Source organism: Drosophila busckii, chromosome X (genome assembly GCF_011750605.1).
Source record: "Drosophila busckii strain San Diego stock center, stock number 13000-0081.31 chromosome X, ASM1175060v1, whole genome shotgun sequence".
Lineage (NCBI taxonomy): Eukaryota > Metazoa > Arthropoda > Insecta > Diptera > Drosophilidae > Drosophila > Drosophila busckii.
Window position 1 is genome coordinate 6,824,183 of NC_046608.1, and position 22,088 is coordinate 6,846,270.

Here is a 22,088-nt window from a genome sequence, read left to right on the forward strand (position 1 = left end):
ACTCAAGTGAGTGAAAATCAACGAATTGAGAATTGAGAAAAGAAAAGACTAAAATTTATATTTTTACTAGTGCTTTATTAATGCAAATATCAAATTTGATAACAATAGTTACATCAGCTAAATGTAGTAAGTTTAGAATATGCTTTAAATGTATATAAAAAAAAGGTGTATATATATATATATATGTATATAAGCATTATGTATATGATTTGTATACCAATCAACCGCGCAACTTAAAGTCTAGACTCTGTTTGAAGTTTGTGTGTGTGGAAGCAAAAGTATAAACGTAGCTTTTGCTATATATCATATAAACATATATGCTATATATATATATGTGTATGTGTGTGTGTGTGTGTGTGTGTGTGTGTGTGTGTGTAACAGTAAGCTAATGTATACATTTGCATATACATACTTATGTTCGTATATAAAAAAGAACGAAGGCACATAATTACAGACGCTGCCGCTGGGCTTGGAGCCTGGAGAGAGAGTCGCATGGAAATCCAATTTTAAAATAATGTAAGGATATCAGTAAGGATTGACTGCAGCGAGGCCAACACGTCCGCCGGAGCGTGCAAACACTGGCTCCGCATAGCTATGACGATAGCCCTTGGGCATGCTGGCTAAAGATTTGCCTGGCACTGAGCCGACGCCGCCGCCGACGCCGCTGCTGCTGTTGGGCGTTGGCGCTGGCGATGGATAACGCTCAGCATGATGAGCGCCACGTGATGAGCTGGACTTGCTGGCTGGCTCAACATAATCACGCGTGTGTCCGCGTGACTGCGACTCACGCACGCGCTCATGACGATAAGGATCATGCGAATGATCGCGCGACAGTTCGCTGCGTCGCTGCAACGGATAATCACGACGCTCACGTTCACGCTCACGCAGCGCGCTGCTGTTGCTGCTGTGACTGCGATGTTGCTGCGACGACTCCTGCTGCTGCTGATGCTGCTGCTGCTCCCAATGCTCGCGTGAACGCGCACGCGTGCGACTTATTAACGACTCTGGCTGCTGCTCTAGCTCTTCATCGCTCCACTGCTCATAGCTGGGCGGCGGTTCGACAGAGCCGCGACGTCGACGCACGCGCTGCTGCTGCTGCTGCTGCTGCTCAGCATCGCATTCATCCAGCTCATAGCGACTGCTGCGCTGCTGTTCCATGGCGCGAAACTTGTCCTTGGCATCATGAAAACGGTCACGTGGTGAAATTTGACTGGCGCCGCCGCCGCCTGCGCTTGAGCTGTTGCCGCTGCGTGTTGCTGCTGCTGGCGGCGGCGCTCTGCTTGAGGCATCCTCGCCATAGCGCATGCCTGTGCTCTTCATTAACTTTTCCATGCTTTGTATATAGGGCAAGCTCTCCGCTTCGCGATACGGATTGCGATCGCGTGAGTGTTCATGCTCACGCTCACGCTCACGTTCGCGCGGACGCTCACGCTCGCGCTCGCGCTCGCGCTCTCGCTCTCTGTCGTGTCGCTGACTGCGCTGCTGCTGCTCTGCGCGATGCACTGCTGCATATTTGTTATGGCCTGAGCTTGCTGACGCCGGCGGCGGCTGCTCAAACGGCAGCTCAGCTGGATCCACATAGCGATGACGCTGGCCGCCATAACGTTGCGCCTCCTCCGCTGCATAAGATTTGAGCTGCTGCTGCTGCTGCTGCTGCTTCTTGTTGGCGTACTCCATAAACTTTTGCTTGTCGGTGAGATTCTCTTTGCGATAGCTTGAGTGTATGGGCGGCGTTTCGCCGCTGCCAGCATCCGAATCATCAAAGTCATCCTCAGGCTCAAGCTCACGCTCGCGATCGCGATCGCGGTCGCGCTCACGCTCGCGTTGTCCAGCGCTTAGTTTTTTGTTTAATAAGCGATTTATTTCATTATATTTGTCTGTGTCGCGCAGCTTTGCAGCAGCTGCAGGTTGCTCCAGCTGCATGACGCGATTGAATTTGGCATCATAATCGGCTGGACGCATTATAATGGGCTTGATGTCATCCTCACGTGACCAGGATTTGTTTGAAGCGGGCGTCTTGGTGCGCTCACGCTCACGCTCACGCTCACGCTCAAGCTGGCGCGGCACATACGGCTTGGCGGGCAAATCCCTAAGGTAACTATCCTTGGGCGGCTGCACGGCGCTTTGACGCTTCAGCTGCGCATGTGACGCCGGCAGCGCAATCTGCGATGGCTTCAGCGCTATAACCGAGTTGTCCGCTTCATTTGACCAGTGCTCATCATCTAGCAATTCAATTTATTAATATATATAATTTTTTTTTAAATATTTTTAGACTTACCGCTGCTGCTGTTTAGCTCCTGACGCTCTGGACTAGGCGCTAGATCCGAGCCAATGCCGGAGCTGCCGCGACTTGACACCTTTGTGGCTGTTGCTGGCGCTGCTGACGCCGCCGCAGCTGCTGCTGCTGCTGCTGCCTGTGCCTTGGGCGCACCACCTACAATCAAAGCATTGCGGCAGCGTCGCAGCTCTATAGCTGTCAGATTGCCCTTGGAGCGATGCACTGTATCATAGTCACGCGGCGGCAGCAGCAGCGGCGGTCCATTGCCGTTGAGCTTAGCGCGCAGCTCTGCCGCCAGCGAATCAAACAGTTCGCTATTCTGCTGCGCTGTTAGCGGCGGATGCGACAGCGCTGCATGTGCCTGATGATGATGACGCTCCGGCTGCTGCTGCTGCTGCTGCTGCTTGCTGCTTGCGCCATGTGCCGCATGCGGTGGCGAACGCGACACTGGTGAGCTGGCCAGGCCGTGCTCCTCACTGCACTCGGACTCGCGTGTGCTGTTGCCAGTGTCGCTGCCCAGGCTGCTGCTAAAACGCTTTGGCGACGTCTCATGGCGTCGCTGCTGCTGCTGCTGCTGCTGCTGCTGCTGTGGATAATGATGATGTGACGCTGACTCCTTGTGGTGTTGCTGTTGTGACTGATGATGATGCGTGGCTGAGGAAGAAGCTGAGGACGACTTGTGTGTTGCCGACTCGTGGCGCTTCTCGTTGCTGCCGCTCATGCTGCTGCTGCTGCCAGCGGGCAATGGCGGCAAGATGCCCAATCTGCAATTTGTTGAGAGCAACATTCAGTTATTAATATTTTAAATTAAGCAAAACTAAATCAAACTTCAAATTTGCAAAGGTTCACTAAGATTTAGTAAGCATGACAAAATTAAATTTAAAATTAAAATATAAAAAAATATAAATAAATTATATTAATATATGCAATATTTTATAGCATCTAATCTAAGCCAATAAGAATATCTATTAGTAGAGTTTGTTAATATTAAAAATATTATTGGCAATATTTTAAAAGTAAAGCTATCATAACATATTATATATAAATCAACAGTTTTAAAATTTCTATAATTTCATGCTATTAATTTTTTAAACAAATTAGCTCAATTTAATTTTGAATACTACAAATAGCGTTACTTTTGACGCAAAGCTATAAGAAAATCTATTTTGAATGAATTTATACACGTTATATTTTCTTTATTTCAATTTAAGCAGCTATACAGCTAATTTGAGTTATATATATAACTGGCTTTGTTAAATCTAATTCTGAATAGCATATATATATATATTTATTTTTATATATTTTTAATGCCATTAAATAGCTTTGAGCACTAAAATATAATTTATATTTTCTATAATTTTTGCTTAAATATTTCTAAGCATTTTATTTAATTGATAATGTTTCTATGTATTTATTTATTTAATTTAAAACTTTAAAATAATTTATTTGTATTCGGCTAACTAAATTTATATAATTTTCTTGCTTTTCTTTGCAGTTTGCCAGTTTAAATTGAAATGCGCTGCTTGAACTCTCGATGCTTATCAATTGAACTTAAACTATTTGCCTAGTTTGCCTATTTTTAGCTTGGGGTACTTGCCTGGTCTCGAGTTCCTCGAAACGCTTTTGATTGTCGGGGCGATTGATGAGAATTTGCAATTGTAAGTGCAGCGCCTCCGCCGTTTGCTCCGAGTCGCAGCGATAGGCGTGGACATGCAACGGGCACTTGGTGGCCGGATTATAGAGAAGCAGCACACAGGCGACGATGTCATCGGTCTGCACGGAGCTGGTTATGGCACTGTGTGGTATTAAATGCTTCGATGAGCCCTATAAAACGTTAAAAATCCATTATCGCCAAGTTCAACACAAAAGTCTCTTCATCAGTTTCAGCTCTCTCGATTGTCGGACTCACCTGCACGATTTTGATGCCCTTGTGTGAAACTTGCAGCGTCACTTTGAGCGGCTCTTGGCCACGTGATCTGTCGACCAGATACGGCAGCACCGAGTTAATCACGCGTGCACCACGCAGCCCCTTCGCCTCCTCCGCCCCCAGGAACCACACATAGTACGACGCCTTCTGTACGTCACGACGCAAGCGTAGCGCCATCTTAATGTGCTCGGAATAGCTTTCAAATCAACAATCTTTATCGATGCGATCAAATCAAACTGGTAGCGAGCATCTGTAAGTTTATAAATTGAGTATTTAAATTAATAACAGTGGGGCAAAGCGACTAAGAGTAAGGGTATTCAAGCTAAAGCTAAAGTTAGGAAAAGCGAAGTACATTGCTTCGAAACTTTTGTAGTTTATCAACTTTCAAAACAATTATTAGAATACAAAACTATTAATAGTTTTGCTTGCTTGCTATATTAAAAGTAAAATATATTTTTGCAACATTTTGGTTTAATTTTTTAAGCAAATAATATATTACTTTTAATAGTCTACGTCAAACAGTTCGCTATTTTTTTATTTGTCATAAGTTTTGTTAACTAAAACAAAAAAAATTTTATTCATTCAACATTGTGCTTAATTTTGTTTTTAATTTATTGTATTTTCTGTCTTATTGTATGTCAATTGTTTTCTGTTAAAAATTCTGTATTTTTCAAATATTTTTATTTAATATAACACAGAATTGTTGAAATACAACAAAAAAATTAAGCAAAATAATTTTTTAAAATTTTTGTGTATAAGTTTATGTCAATTTATGTAACTGTTGAAAATAAGTTTATGTATTTATTTAACTAAATTCATTCAATATATATTTTTTATTATATTATAGCCTATTTTAATTATTATATTTAATTCCTATGCCAACAGAAACATGTTTTGGTAGCCAACAAAATTTGGATTTGAAAGCAGATTCGGAAACCTGTTGCATAATCATCAATGTGAATAAGAATTCCTAACTGAAGAATGAAGAATTCTGCAGGTATGTAAAATTTATGCGTCTTAATTATGCTTAAGATTTCAACTGAACGATGAGTACAACAGAGCAAATAAATTGGCCAATCTATGGGCATTAGCGTCGGCTCGGAATGTTGATTGATCAGGAACTGGCTAAGCCAAGAGCCGTTTTGAGTGGGGTGGGGGGTTCGGTTCGTTAGTAAACTAAAGAGCCAAATATTTATGCTCATGCTAACAGTGCTCCCAGGCTAACGGCATAAATATTTCCATGCCAAACGGGCCAAAAGAGTTAGCAGCTGTGTGTCATAATCTTGACAGTATGTAACTTTACTCAAAAAAAAAAAAAACTTGAAATCCCAACTGGCAAACAGTTTTAATATTGTAGTTTTACTCGTATATCTTCTCAATAATAATCATAATCGATGAGAGAGCCTGTACAACTTGTTCGCTTGCGTAGGGGCTATAAGAATCTTGTTTTTGGTTATACACAAAAGCCAACAAAACGATCAGCAGATCGAGCAATACATTGGCATCAATGCCAGAGCTTTAAATTTACATATATGAGATACAAAAGCAGCTAAACAAATGAAATTATTAACCTCAAAAAAAAAAAAAAAGAAAAAAATGTTTTTTTGTTGACTCAGCTAAGCTTGGAATTCACTCAAGTTGAACTAGAACTTCCCTCGCTGCACTTGTTAGAGTTCTTCAAATTTTTATAGGGGTTCATTCTTTGCTGTAAGCCAAGTTTACGTTGCTTATTTATTATTTTTGTTATTTAAGCCAAAGTTCGCTTTATAGCGAGGCATGCCTGCATATTTAAAAATAAATTCTGTGTGTCATGCAGCGTTGAAAATAACAATAAATATACTATGCATGGAATTTATTGTCACTTTGTTAACAAACATGATATGTGTGTTAAGTTATTCCAAGTTTAAGCAAATTAGCATTTAATTTGCACAGACACTTGAGTAAAAAATTATGAAGCGAGTTCAGTTTTGAAGAAATCTTCGGGTACAATTATGCTTGCATTAAAAATTAGCACACTTATGTAGCTAAGCTTAATAATATAATAAACTTTGATTTGCAAAGATCGAAAAAAATATTATCATAGCTATTCAAATGCAATTATCATTACTTGAAGTGTATTTCACTTCAATTACTAATGAAAAAAAATGTGAAAATAATGCAGCATTATTTGCGTTTATTTAAATAATTAAAAATAAGCCATTTGTAAATCTTTCGACAGTACAATTTGATATAAAAATGTCTTGCACTACTTTTTTTTTTTTTATCAAAAGTTGATAGTTTGATCTAAATTTTTTACCAAATTAATTAAATATTTGCGCAATTTAACAAATTTATTGAAATAAATGCAACTTAAAAACAAATAAGTGCATAATTTCAAAAATTGTCTGCAACTACATTTAATTATTTCAATATTTAATAAAAAATATATTGAATAATTCCAATTTTGAATAATTTTGAATATTACAATTTTTTATTTGACTTATATATCAATAAATAATATATGCAATAATTCAAATGAATGTAATAAATATTCAATTATTTTTAATTCTAGTCCAAAATAATTACATTTTAATCACTGCTTTGCTTTTAAAGCGAAAATAATTGAACAAGAAATTACTAATTATTATTTAATAGCAATGAATGTGAATTTTGCTGCATTATTAACAGAACAGAACGTAAACATTTTCAAACAAGTTTCCAAATTTAGAAGGCATAACAGTTAATAATATTATTAACGCCGGCTAGCATTAAAAGTAACTATGCCAGTCTAAAGAATAGCAATAACAAAAGTCAGTCTATAAATAAACAAGTAGCACTTAAGTTGGCAATTTTAATTGAATTGTTGCTTGCTAATGTTTTGTTTTTTATTATAACACATAAAATAGTTTTGTATTCAATGCTTTTATGCTTTTTAACTGCTGCGCAGTCGCTTTAAGCATTAATATGCTTGTCTTGTTTTTAACCATTCTTTGCGCTCTTTTAACTTATTGGATTTTTGTTGTTGCCAACAAACCAAAAAAAAAAAAAAAAGACTTGGCATTAAAATGGGTTAAGCGCATTTGATAAAGCAGACGGCAAATTGTTGACACTTGCTTAAAACACACAGATACACACACACACACACACACACATACAGTGGGGCACTTGCACTAAATTTTTATGTGGATTCTCTTTGGCGTTTGTTTGGCTGCCTGCGCCTTTTGTTGTTGTTTGTTTGGCATTTGCTCCATTTCAGTTGAACTCGATCAATGAACCGTTTAAATACTACACTAATACAAGCAAACAACGCATGCGTGTGTGTGTGTGTGTGTGTGTGTGTGTGTGAGTGTGTGTGTACTTAAGCCGCAGCGTTTAAATTTCTACAAAATTTATTTGATTAACGGTAATTGCAAGAGCGAGAGCGAGCGCCCAAAACTCTCTTTTTATATGTTAGACACTCACAGCTATGCGCGCTCTTTTTTTTATTTATTTGTTATAAATGCGCGCACAAAAACAGAAAAAAATATGAGCAACTTTATGCTATTGTTGTTGTTGTTGTTTAGTTAATGTTGTTAACACGCGGCAACGCAAATTGACGTCTCAACGCTTTGGCTGCTTGCTCTCGACTGAATTTAGCCAACAACTTGTAGCGCTGCCATAGTCGCTTGGTCAGGTAACACAGACACGTTTATATGCATGTGTGTGTGTGTGTGTGTGTGTGTGTGTGTGTGTTTGTGTGTGTTTATAACTTGTTGTTGCCGCCGCAAAGAAAGTCAAGTCGCACGTACTGTGCAGCCGTCGAAGTCGAAGTCGAAGTCTCTTTGCCTGGAATGTGTTGAAATTAAAAGTTGTTAGGTTTTTTGGGCGCAGCGTCGTCGTCGTCGCCGTTGCTGTTGCTGCTGGCCCTGGGCCAATGCATGTTGGCTGTTGGCTGTTGGCTGTTGGCTCGTTTTGAGGCCTCTAGACAGGTGTACAAGACTTTGCTGCGTTGTTGTTATTGATATAGCATTGATCACTTTGAAAAGCCGTCGACGTTTCTATGCATTCTACAAGTTTTCCAATCACACACAGACACACACACACACACATGCACACATTGAAAATTGGCAAGTGAAATCTGCGCAACTGATTCTATTTGCTCGCCACGGAAACGGAAATGCTCAAACTTAGCCAAAGGTGTCAATGCTTTAATTTTAGCCAAAAAGCAAAAACAACGCTTTACACTTTCGCATTGTTTAAGTACTACAGCTATTAATTACTTTATTGCGCTACTAGCAAAGCTTAATTGCTTTTATCTAATCTCATCTGCAGCTAGCGCATGTCATAAAATTAACTTTTTGTTCAACTTCTTTTCATTTAAACGCTTTAAAGTGCTATTTGCTACATATTTTTCAAATTAAATGCAGTTTAAAAATGCATTAAAAATAGCTATCAAGTTTGTTTTTCAATTAAGCATTTATATTAATTGAATTTTCTGCATTTTATGAGCTTAAAACATAAATAGTTATAAAAAATAGCTAGCGTTTATATTAAAATTATTTTAATATTTTTAAAAATATTTAAAATGCTTTTGAAGCCTCAAATTGATAAACTGGTTTAATAAATTAAAAAATAGCTATACGATTATTTTATAAATTTATATAGCGCTATGTTTGAATTATTTAAATATTTTAAAAAATTGCAATTTTTTTTTTTTATTATTTTTTGGCAATCGCAGCTTAACAATTTTCAAGTTTAACTTTGCCTATTATTCAAATTAAATAATTTAGTAATATTTGAATATATTTCTTTACGCTTTTAATATATATTTTCTATTTCTTTTTAATATATTGCAAAATATTTAGCGCTGATTTTTGATATTTTCTTTCACTTTTATTTAATTTAATTTATTTTTTTCATGCTTCACTTCATTGCTTCAAGTTAAATTACACTTTATAATCTCTTACTTGTTTTTCCGATTGCTACGCATTTTTTTTAAACATGTATCGTGCACTGTTTTTGCTTTTCTGTATATTTTTGTTTATAAACATTAAATGCCAAAGCGTAAATTGAATTTCTGACCTTGGAGCGCCGACAAGCGACAGACGCGCAGCTTGAGCGGCACGTTTCAGTCAATCAGCAACAGCAACAGCAACAGCAACAGCAACAACAACAACAACAATGCTTGCAGCTGCAACCTGCAACTGCAACAAGTGCAACTTGCCACAAGACACAAGTAAAATTTCACCAGCGCTTTTGACAAATCCCTGCTAACCTGCTGACTCTTGCTATTGGTCCAATGGCCTCTAAGCCAAGCCAACAAGCCAGTCAGCCAGCCCGCCAGCCAGCCAAAAAAAAATACACAAAATAAATAAATAATACATACAAGCATCGGAATTTCACTTTTCACTTATGGAAAAGCTGAGAAGGCAACAAAAACAACCCAAAAAAAAAAAAACTATGTAAGCTGTGAGCACTTTTAATAATTTGCAATTAAATTGGTCGTTGGGAACTACTATACGTTTATATCTTTTATTTTTGAGGTCGTGTAGTAAACTTAAAAAAATCAATTGCGCTCATTTTTCAGTACGTTTTTTTTTATTATTATTAGCAGCAGCTTATGGCACTATATTTATTTAATTTGTTCAAAAAATTGTAGTATCTTAAAAAAAAGGTTTTAATAACGCTTGTGTTTTTTTTTTATTTTTGTAAGCACTAAGACCTTGTAAAAATTCAAAAAACCTTTTTATTTTATTAATCAATTGAATTCATTTAAAATTTTAAAATTGAAAGCAGTGTATGCCAATTTTATTTACTCTATATTTTTGAAAAAGGCTTTAATTATTAATTTATTTATAAGCAATTGTGTTGCTTTTTAAATTGTATTGTTTGAAGTTTAATGTTGTCTTAAATTTTGTTAGCCAAGTGTAAAAAAACTTCGTTGTACTTTTAACTTGCACATTTTTTTAATGTTATTTTTATTGTATTATTTTGTTTTGTGTTGTGTTTTTTTTTTTTGGTGAAATCCGAACAAGTGCTTGGCTTGTATAGAGAGATGAGCGCTGCTCCTGCATTGTGGCCAAGGCCGCTTTGAATGCAAGTCAAGCTGGTCAAGATCGTCGATAGTCGATTGCTCGTTGTTGTTGTTACTGCTGCTGCTGCTGCTGCTAGCTTGGCATTAAATCAAAAGGAAGCAGCAGCAATCGCTGGCCACGCCCAGAGCCCCAAAGATGCTGCATTTATGGCCGTCTAGAGAGTCTCGAGTCTCGAGTCTCGAGTCTGAACTGAGTCTCTGGCTTTCTTTTGGGTGCGACTGGCAGCGATTGCAGATCGCTCTAAGAGCAACGCTACTAAGCGTTTTTAATTGAATCGAGTGAGAAACGCGTTAAACCGCTTTTGATTTTTATATATATACAATATACATTTTATATATATACTATATAGTAGCTTGGCCTGGCCTGGCCTGGACTGGGTAAAAGTGGGTAATCATCATTAGCGCTGCCGCGTGTGGCATGGCAAAACCAATCAGCAACTGTTGCTGCCGTCGCTGCGGCATAGATTAGGCGGTGAGAGTGCGACAAAAGCCAAAAGCCGCAAAGAAAAATCAAAATTAAAACATTTTAACTGCCTGCTTAGTGCGCTTGCAACCCACACGCTGCACATGCCACAGCGTAGCAGCAGCAGCAGCAAGTGAAACTGTCTCATCCCCAACCCACATGAGCCGAGCCGACAAAAGAAATTTGATCTATTTCATCTGATTAGCTTTTATTTATTGCTCTACTCAGAGATTGATTGAAACTCTCACAACATTCGATTGGCATGTGGGTGTGCCCAACACGCAAATGAAACCAAAATATATATTGTGGGCGTGGTCTGGGTCTGGGCTGGCATTCAAGACGCAGCTGGAAGCTGTAGTTAAGTCGAATATTAATAGCTTCTGGGAGCGTCAATGATAACTGCTGTCGAGTTGACTGACTGCAGCAGCAGCAGCAGCAGCAGTAAGTGAAAGCTAGAGACGATATAGACGACTATTTAATACACTTACTAATCAATTTGAATAGTTGAAGACAACTGATTGGATATGACTTTATTATTGGAATTTATGAAATGCAGCACTTGGCTTTGGCTGAGCTTTAGAATTTACAACTAAAATCTATCAATTGTATTTTATGTAGCGCGCTGCTCTCGTCGATTCTCAAAATCAGCACTTAAGCCTTTAGAATTTACAACAAACTCTAGAACAGTAGCTCGTTTTTCTCTTTATATTTATTAATATTAATATATTTATCAATCAAATTGAATTGAAGAACTTTTGCGCATTTTTTAAAACCATTGGTTCTCTAAAAAAATACAAGTTACATTTTTAAGCAGTTGGCTAAGTCTTTACCTTATTCTCTATGAATTTGAGTACTACTTTTTATATTTAGAGGAATTTATAAATAATTTTTATATTGCATTAAAGTGCATTAAAGTTAATTTTTGTGTGTAGTAAAGCGTTTAAATTTTATACGTCGTTTGCCAATTTGTTTATTTTGAATAAAAAGTTCGAATAACGCTTATAACGCTTTGCTACAAATATTTATCAAAAAGGAATTAGCTTTAAAATATCTTATTGTCAATTTTTATTTTAAATTTATTTTCAAATCAAAGTTAAACTGCATTTTTTTTAAACAAATCAAACTTAACTCTAACATTTGTTGAATATAAAAATGTTAAGCTTCAAATTTTATCAGCAAATAATTCTTAACTTCAATTTTTATTATAAGAGGCCATAAGCTATTTCTTCAATACTTAAACATAATTTAAGTATTTAAAAGCGCTTTAACTACAGCTAAACATGCAGCGCTGTAATTTTATTTAAAAAGCAGCTGCTGCTTAATAATTTTTTTTTTGTGGCTGCGTGTGCTGTCGGCTGTAAAGATTCTTGGAAATTACACAAGTTTTTAGAGTTTGCTTAGTTGGAAATGCACAAAAATAGGGTCTACTGTTTTGTACTCTCTGACCCCACAGCGTTAGACACGCGCCCAAAAATAAAAAAGTAGAAAATTCTTGAAGCAAAACAGCTACGCCAGTTAGAGCCAAGTCGGAAGTGTAGCTGAGTTAATTATTTCATTTAATTTTCATAAGCTTTGTGGCTTCTGCTTAGCTCAAGATGCTTCAAGTTAAAACTTTGAAGCTGCAGCTTGATTGAAATCTATGTGTGTGTGTGTGTTTATATAAATGTATTTTCAAAAATAAAAACAGGCGTGACTTGGCTTGGTTGTATAATCAACAGCGCGCAGCGTTCGAAAGTCGAGTCTAAATTATATGGCTACCCATTTGGCCAATTTGCATGCAGGCCTAATAATATTTACGATCATGCGGAGAAATGTTTGGGATGCTTCAACGATGGGAACGCTTCATCATCATCATCATAATCATTATTGTGTGCCGATCGGCAGAAGCTTATAAGGTTGCCATAACTAAAATTCTCTACTTGGTTATCTCTCAAAGCGATTCGTTTGTTGTTCAGTAATAATAATATTTTCTATTGCGCATTCTAAATTCATCATTATAATCAACATCATTATATTGTTTGCTCTTATTTAATATGCTAAATGCTTAACATGTTTATGTTATGTAACGAATTTTTTCATTTAAAATTAAGCTAATCCACTTAGCATATCGATCAATTGATCAACAGCTGCTAATTAACAGACTGTAACCCATTACATAATTTGCAGCCTTGCAATTCGTAGGGGATGACACTTGATCGAGGACTCAGGATGACACTTGCAGTGTGAAAATTGTAATGCGTGTGTAATGCGTAAATACGAAAATCTAACTGTTGCTTGCTGCTCTACAGAACTTGCACATGCATGAACGGTAAGTGCGCTCTTTAACTCTTTCTCTTTCTTGCCCACCCGCAACACTTGCTGCTCTTGCTTTAGAATAACTGTGCGCTCTTCTTCTAAGTCAAGCGCGCGCGCTATCTTTGCTAACGGCACTTTCAGTTCTTTTTGTTGTTTTTGCTTGCAAATGCAAATGCGTAAAATGGAATTTGAAGGCTGCTCGTTTTATACTTTGTTCAAATTAAATTAAATTGCTTGGTTTTTTACATATTATGTAAGACGTAATAAAATGTTAGTCGATTGTGCCATTTCATGTTAATTCATGGAGAAATGTTTGGGATGCGATCGATTGATGGGAACGCTTCAATGTGCGTTTGAGCCATTGATTAGCATGTCAGAGTTAATCACAACAGTCGAGCCGACCATGCATAAATTATTACAAAAATATATATATTAAGTTAAAGTATGTCATAGATAAAAATGCACATGCGCATAAATCGCGCTGAATATGAAGTTGGTTATATAAAATCAAATTTATATTTCTGCTAAATTCTATAGCTTGTTAGTTTTTACTTAGAGCCAACAATTGTTTGTTTAATTAACTTAATTATACAGTCTGCCCACACGCAAATCAGCGAATCATAATAAATAATTAACTAACACACACACACACACACATATACATACATATGCCAGCTCACACATGAGTATGTAGACAACTATAAAAAGAAATAATAAATTTGCTCATTTGCTGAAATTGATTTGTTATTGCATTTGTTGCTTTCTGTCCGCGTTCATTGCACTTTCACTTCATCAACAATTTTTTTCACTTACATACATATATAGTTTTTATATTGTACATAAATAGAAAATTACTTGTGTATAAAATTTCTAATAAAGCTATTTATTCACTTAATGGCAAATAAAAATCTTCATGCAAGAAAACTAAAAGCAAATTATATGAATTCAAAAGTAGACAAAGTTATTAAAATCTTTAAATATTCTGTATATTTTATTAATTTAACTAATAGATTTTATTACAAAATGTTTGGCAAAATGGAAAGCAAAATAAATATTTAAATATAGATCAAATAATTTAAGATTTCTGCTGAAATGAATTTAATTAATAAATACAAATATTTAACGATTAACAGCGCGTTTTCACTCCAATCGGGCGTAACATGCTAAACTAATTATTTATAATATATAACAAATTATTGTTTAGCTTATTTAATTTATTTATTGCTTGTAAATTTGATACCAAAAATCTAACAAATGAAGAAATAATTTTTTTTTAAGCTATAATTATAGTCTAAATTGCTGGCTATTAAATAAACTTTTGTTTTGCAAGGTTTTTGTAAAGAATTCAGTTGGGCAACGTAGGGCTTAAAGTCACGTTTTTGGCTAAGACCGAACTATTGACAGCTGTGTGTCTTAAGCTTAGTCGCTGAGCTTGGTCTTAATGTCGCTTATGCCACATGGACAATTACGTCACGGTAACCTGCTACGCAAAGTGTATAAAAACGCAAAAACGTAAGAAAAAAAAGGCAAGCTAATCACATTAATGTGTGGGGCAGGCATCGAGGGAGGAGCTGTGGGCTGACTCGGGCTATTACTGACATAGAGACCAGGCAGACTCTCGAGCTCGTGTGTGTGTGTGTTGTTTGCAAATTTGCGTCTGTTTTATGGGTTAGGTTTGTGTTTTTGCTTCCTGGATTGCGTTGCAAGTTGCACGCATGACAGGTGCTGATTAGCTGAGGCAATGTTGCAGCCAAAAGTGGGCTGCTGCATGCCGCACATGCCGCACATGCCTACGCCTTATGCAACAACTAACGTTCCTCAAATAAACAAAAAGCAAAACAAATAACTTTTAATCAAGCAGACGCACATTAAAGCGAAATGAAATGAAATTAAACAAAAGACTTAAGACACGAACTTTATATATATTTTATTTTCTTTTGTGTGTGCGCTTTTGTAACTGTAAGCGGCGTCTGCTGGCTTCACTGCCCTCAGCCCGGCTGGCTCCACTCATTTCCTATTAATTTATGTTAATTATTTGTAAAAAGAAAGAGCGCCCAGCATATATCGTTGCCATATCTATATATATATACACTATATATATATGCTCGGGCAGCGGTATTTGTTGCCCTCTCGACTACAGTACAGCCAAGTTCACTGACTTGTTGACAATGAATTGACAAAAGCCAAATTGCCAGACGGACGCAACAGTGAAAAGAGGCGCAACCAGCAGCAACATATGTGACTTGGCCATATAAGAAAGCCGTGAAAGAAGCAGCAACAGCAGCAACAACAACAAAAGCTGCTATAGACCCTGAGATAGCATTAACAATAAAAGATGATACTGCGTCTCGGAGCTAAGTAAGACACATGTGTAAGTCCCCCCCCCTCGCCACACGCTCTCCCTTCCACTCTATCGCTCATTTACACTTCTTTTGCTTTGTCTCTGTTTGAGCATCAGGTGCTTCTACTACAAACGAGGGCAGTATGACAGCCAACAGCGCTTGGAGCGCTAAAGTTCATAAATAAAACAAAACATTTTGCCTCAGAGCGCTCTTTATATTTGTTTACTATAGATTTTTGGCATTCCAAGCAAATGAAAATTGTTAGAACTTTGGCAGAGTCCAACAAAAAAATTAGAAAAATTCTAATTTGAATATAATATAATATAAATATAAATATACAAGAGTTTATATTTTATTTGTTAGCTAGTGTAGTTATAATTAAAATTAAAACTACAAACTGCCCTCGCAGCTTAAATTTCTGCCCAGCATAATGTAAAAATTGCTTAAGAAGCTGCCAATGTTGCCCCGCAGCGTTCACAAATTAAAAACATGTATTAAGCATTTATGTGTTTTTTTTATTTTAAATATATATGTATGTATATATTTGTTGTTAATGATTATGGGTTTTTGCTAATGCAATATTTAAATTTGGTTAAGCTAAATTTTTCTTGTGGTTTTTTGTTAGCTGATGTCATGCGAGGATTTAGCTAAGCTAACTAATTATTGCTAAGCAAATAAAAGCGCTAATAGTTGATAAATTAATATGAGCAGTAAATAGTTAATGCTAAGTGTAGCTAAATATATAAATCAATAATATAATGTAAATAATTTTTGAAGCCAATAACGTTTAGTTTAGTTACAGTTGAACTTAGCAACAATTATGCGCTGTTGTGTTATTAAATTGGATTTTGTTTAAGCTTTTTGGGCAACCGGTTTGCCAAGCGTCGCTTTGACTGATTTTCTGGTCCATATTGTGCAACAAACTGTAAACAGCGTCGAGTCTCAAGTCTCAAGTCTTGGCTTGGTAATTTCCGCTAAGCGACTTAAGTTCTAAGCCAGGCCAACACACCTGCCCGAGCGCATAGCTGAGGGTGCCTCAAGCTTGACTTGAAGTTTAGTTTGGCACAATTGCTTTAATTTTCTGCTTGTTGTTGTTGTTGCTGCTGTTTGCGTCTTGGCCCCAATTGAAAGGCTTGTACTTGAAAATGACTTCATTTGCACGAGTTTCGTGGCTTTGCTTTGTTTGGAGCCTAACGCATGTCTCGAGTCACAAATCAAGGTTAATAGACAAAACTCTCTGAGCTCTGAGCTCTGAGCGCAATTTGTGCGCAAGTTGCGTGCACCTTTCGAATCAATCAGACGGCAGCCACACGCAAGACGCAAGTTGTTATTATTTTTCAGTCTGTGGCTTTAGCTTTTGTCATTGTCATGTACGCGCAATTTGCATGCGCTCTGTGGTCAAAGTAACTGTAAATACCCAGCTAAGAGCCATAAATGGACACACACACACAAACACACACACACGCGTAGCGTTAACTGTCACGATTGTGCGGCTGTTCGCCCACGCCTTAAATTAAATTGCGTAGCCGCCAAGTCGGTCGACTTGACTTTTTTTTTTTTGGGAAAGTTCTGCGCGTAAAAAACTTTTTATCGACTGCGCATCAAACGCAATAACAATGCACAAAGAACTTTAAGAATTCAAAGCAAATGTCATAATATTTATGTTGCAAGTCAAAAGCTGCATGCTACAGTGACATTTGTTGCTTATACCAATAACGGCTCTTATCTCATTTCAATAACAATTCAAGCTAGTTTCTAAATTTATTACTAAATTATTCATTACTAAAGTTAATAACAGTTGCAAGCTAAAGTCAAACCAAAAGTATAAATCAATAAACGAATACGTTACTAATATTTATAATAATTTAGTATTATTTAATAAAAATTGAGTTAGATATTGAATATCCAAAAGCCATATATAAAAATAGCATAAAAGATTTTTATGCCTTTTTTAACTTTGAATAATACACTTACTATTTTAAATGAACAATTAAAAAATTAGGCATAAACTATGCCTAAATAAATCTATAAACTAATTTTTATTACAATAAAAAATTTGTTGTGCATTTTTAAACTTTAAATAAATGCTAGTCATTTTATTTCATTAATTAAAAAATTGTATTGGCTACAAACTTTGTAAAAATGCTGCAAAATTTTCATAAATTAAATACTGTTGCCGCCCCCCTTTATTGCAATGCTAGCTACGCCCATGTGCCCATGTGCCCATGTTGCTTGTGTATTTAGTTTTTTGCAGGACATATCCAAGTTAAGCAACAATAATCACGATTTTCAACATGGAAGAAAAATGCGCAAAACAATAAAAAGTGAAATTGTCTCGATAGATTTTCAACGACATTTGTTTGTGTGTGTGTGGTGTGTGGGGGGGGGCACACTTTTGTTTGTTTATTTGTTTTTCACATGTTTAGGCAGCAAATCAATGAAAGTTTTGTTGCTCAGATTTAAGCCACAGACTCGAATTTCGAATGCTCGCATAATCAAGCCAAAAATGGCAACAATACCTATCGAGAAATTACAGCCTGGGACAGGAGAGAAAGGCACAAACTCAACAGCAGCCACTCGAACGTAAATAAGCTTGAAATGTGTAAAGTTAAATGCTTAACACCTGATCATTTGAGATCTGGCAAAAAGATATGTCAGCCAGCTCGTTCGTTCGTTCGTGAAGGACGTGGCCCAAAAGGTCAGACGCTCAAGTGGCTCAAACTCTAAGCAATTAAGCATTCAACAAGGCCTCAAAAAAAAAAAAAAAAAACAACAGACAGGCTAACAACTTTCACCAAAAACACAGCGCAGTGTAAAAAAAAATTCGCTTTGGCCCCACACATGGCTCTACCCCCAACTAACTGCTGAGAGAGCAAGCGAGGGAGCTAAAGTTGTCAATCAAATATGCCATACACATGGCCAAGAGTCTCCTCCGCTTGTTGTTGCTCCTCACTGAAATTTCATTGATTTCAATGCTTGAAGGTTAAACTGCAATTGAAGAGACACCTGAGTTGGAAAGTTAATTTGAGCTCTTGCCTGGCCAACAAAAAAAAAAATAACTGGCACAGCCAACTTTGTTTATCAGTTGTTGATTAATTGGCCCGCATTATAACAAGTTTGCTAAGCTCAAAATTGTTGCACTCGTTCAAGTTTTCATTTCCATTTTAATTAAAGTCAAAGTCTGCTTAATGCAATTGCAGTTAAAGATGATTATCAATAAAAACTTTAATTTTTAATAATAAATTTAAACACACTATATGATTTTAAAAATTGTATTTTATAAATAAATTTAGATATAATCCTTTAGCTATTTCTAGACACTTTGCTGCTCTCTCTCTCTCTCTCTCTCTCTCTATCTTCAACTGGACTTTACTTAATTTGTTCATATGTTTGTTTGTTGTTGGCAGCTGTTTTTGTTATTAACATTTATCGCGCATTTTAAACAATTTGTTGCCTATTGTTAACGTTCATTAACATGAGCTTTCTATTCGGAATTGTTGGCCATCACTTTGCTTTTGTTTATTGTCAAATGCATTTTTGGAAAATCATGTGAAAATATTTAACAAAAAAAAAAAAAAACACAAATGACAATGGCGCAACAACAAAATGCATATAAATATTTCTGTTTGCTTTTTATGATCGACAAATATTTCAAATCATTGCATGAACTTGTAATTAAAAAAGTTTTTCAATAGTTTAACTTACATGCTGCAGTTTTGGATTTTAGTTTGGAATTTTGTTGTTGCAACTGCAAAAAAAGAAACATACATAAAAATCATGTTTTTTGTTTTAGTATTAATAGTTTATGACTTGATAAAAAATGCCAAAAAATTGTGCTTTACTTTATAAGCAAATTTATTTAAAGCAAATGCCAGACAATCATTCAAATGTCATAACAAGCCCCCAACAAAAAGGCAAAGCGACTGTCATTTGCATTTTAAAATTTATATATATATATAAAAAATGTTATTGCAATCGGGCAAATGGCAAAGCGGCAGACAAAAATGTCTACAAAATCAAATAAAACAAAAAAAAGGCAAACAATTATATTCTGACTGCCACAGCCCAACAACAACAACAACAGCTGTGACCCACTTAGGTGCGCCGCTTTTTATACACTTTGATATTTCTTATAAAAAATTGCAAAGGGTATGATGAAGTTGTGCCAAATGTAGCAGCAGACGTGGCAAATAGCACAAAGTGTATTTATTCTTCTTGAGCAAGACAAACAGAGTTGATATACATAGTTATGTGCCGACTGTATGAGCAAGCAAAACTCAGAGACTAGCAGAGCTAGAGCAATAAAATTTGGTAGTTGAGCTCTTCTATTTTCAAAGCAATTTGCTTATATTTTTGCTGAATTTTTTTGCACACGCCTGCGCAGAAAATTGAAAAAAATCAATTTGCAGCCACCAAAAAAAATTCAAAAAATTTCAAATAAATTAAACTTAAACTTTGTTATGCTTTTGACGTCAAAGTGTATACAAAAGTTGTTTGCGCACAAAATTTAATGCGCTTACTTTTTTAGTGTTTGGGCAGTTTGGTTTTGGGGGGTGTCTTGGGCTGGGGCAAGTAGGAAGCTGCTAAAGCTAAAAGCCAAAGAAGCAGTTGTCCAAAATAGTTTTGTTGTTATTTTTATTGTTGCTGTTGTTGCTGTTGTTGTTGTTGTTGTTGGATAATTGTGGCATTTTAAGCGCTGGCATTGTTTTGTTAGTTGTTGTTGTTGTGGCTGCTGCTGCTGCTGCTGCTGTATTATGCAACCGCACGAGTGTGGCAAACATGAAGAAACAGTTATCTGAGAAGTTGCATCGACGAAACGTGATGAACGTTACCCCAATACAGCGCTTAGCTCTAACTAACTAACTAAGTATGCAAATGCAACTGTATATGTACATATATATATATATGTGTGTGTGTGTGTGTGTGTGTGTGTAACTGGCACAAGCACTCTTCCGAGTTGGCTGCTTAGGCATTGCCGCTGCCTAATTCTCATGCACTTAGTTTTTTGGGCTCAGCAGACAATGGGGCTGAGCTCTGGGAGAAGACGCTGCTGCCTGCACTTTTACTGCGCTTTTTCCACACCCGCTAACACACACACACACACACACACACACACATAAACACATATATTATTATTTAGTCTTAGCTGTAAATGCGAAAGTCGCTATAAATTTTCACATTGTCAACTATTGTTGCTGCTGCGCAACTAATAAGTTAGCAACAAAAAACTTTAAATATAAATATACAATTTTAAATCTAATGTACAACAAATTTAAACAAAATTAAACTGAGTTTAGCAAAGTTAAACAAATTTAAACTAAAAATAAACTAAGGCTAATATGAATAATACATGCATAAACATTTTAAAATCTACTGATGCACTTAAGAAGTTTAGAGTTAAACAAATTTAAACAAAATATAAGTTTTTTAATATATAAATAAATCATGCATAAACATTTTAAAATCTACTGATCTAGTTAAGAGGTTTAGAGCTTAGCAAAGTTCAAAAAAATCAATTTTTAAATCAAGTGTTACTACTTTTTAATTTGACTTGCTCTTGAGCACAGATTTAAGCTACAATGCTAATGAATTAAAAGTCTGCATATTTAAATATTAACTAGTTCAGAGCTATCAGTTCCGAGCTATATTGCAACTAAGTTAAGCTAAGAAACTAGCTTAGTAGCTCTCATTAAGTTAATCTCAGTTGTGTGTTTGTGTTTTAGGGCAACATTAAAGTTGCGCCTTATCGGGTAATTACGTTGCCAACAATAAGAGCAGCAACAACAACAACAACAACAACAACAACATTGCACATGTTGCATTTAATGCGCCTAATGAGCGGTTTGTTCTGCAACAACAAAATGTGGCAAGCTCTAACGTGCAGCTAATTCGCTGCAACATTTTGTTCCTATTCACATTTTAGCAACGTTGCCATTGTCGTCGTCGTCGTCGTTGTCGTCGTCGTTGTTGTTGGCTGTGCCACATTTTTTGCATTGCTTGTGTCTTGGGGGCAAGTTCGTTTCCTAAGTCATTGTTTTTTTTTTGCATGTGGCGTGGGTAAAAAAGCAGTAAAAACAAATCAAAGCGAGCAAACACAACTGCCTTGCGCTGAATTCAATAGACACGCCCACTGTGAACAGAATATTTGTGCATATAACATACACACACACACACACAGCCATATACACACATGTAAGCATGAAAATTTGTTAAACAAAAATTCACTTACGCGAGCGATTATGAAATCTTTTTTTTTTTTTGTAGGCGAAACCTGAAGCAGAAGAAAACGCGTTTGATTGAAATCACAAGTCACGCTTTCTATACAAAATCTATTAGCAACAATAATTAAAAAAAAAACAGTGCTTTAATTAAAAGTCACATGTGTTAATGAAATCAAATTCACTCACCACACAAAATTTGTCAACAGCTTTGGATAATAATTTGATTGCCCATGCATGGGCTACTTACAGTGCCAGACGAGGTGTTGTCCATAAATAATGAGCATACGATTAGCTAATGTCCTTGCATGATTTATTGCTTAATTTGTTTAGTAATAAAGTTATAAATAATAGTGCTGCATCATTTTTGCTAAGCAAGTTTCAACAATTCTAATAAAAAATATTAAAAAAAATTATTTATTTATTTTGAGTGCATCAAAATTTGATTTCTTTATTTTTCGAACGCACCTCGCTTCAGTTTCAGTCAGTCAAAGTGTATTTTATGCAATTAAA

At 36.2% G+C, this 22,088-nt stretch overlaps 1 protein-coding gene across 2 annotated transcripts; it reads right to left on the reverse strand.

The window, feature by feature from the left end:
• Positions 1–171: 171 nt before the first annotated feature.
• LOC108607120 (histone-lysine N-methyltransferase, H3 lysine-79 specific) lies at positions 172–19,085 on the reverse strand. 2 transcript variants are annotated; one of them, XM_017997754.2, is made up of 5 exons: positions 19,063–19,085; positions 4,188–4,455; positions 3,876–4,102; positions 2,279–3,042; positions 172–2,222 (listed from the first exon to the last, which is right to left on the reverse strand). In XM_017997754.2, exons 2-5 carry the CDS (start codon positions 4,380–4,382, stop codon positions 526–528), a joined length of 2,883 nt encoding a protein of 960 aa, XP_017853243.1. In that variant the 5' UTR covers positions 4,383–4,455; positions 19,063–19,085; the 3' UTR covers positions 172–525. The 2 variants fall into 2 exon arrangements, with proteins under 2 accessions (XP_017853243.1, XP_017853242.1); XM_017997753.2 differs by lacking the exon at positions 19,063–19,085 and adding an exon at positions 7,647–7,683.
• Between the last annotated feature and the right edge of the window lie 3,003 nt (positions 19,086–22,088).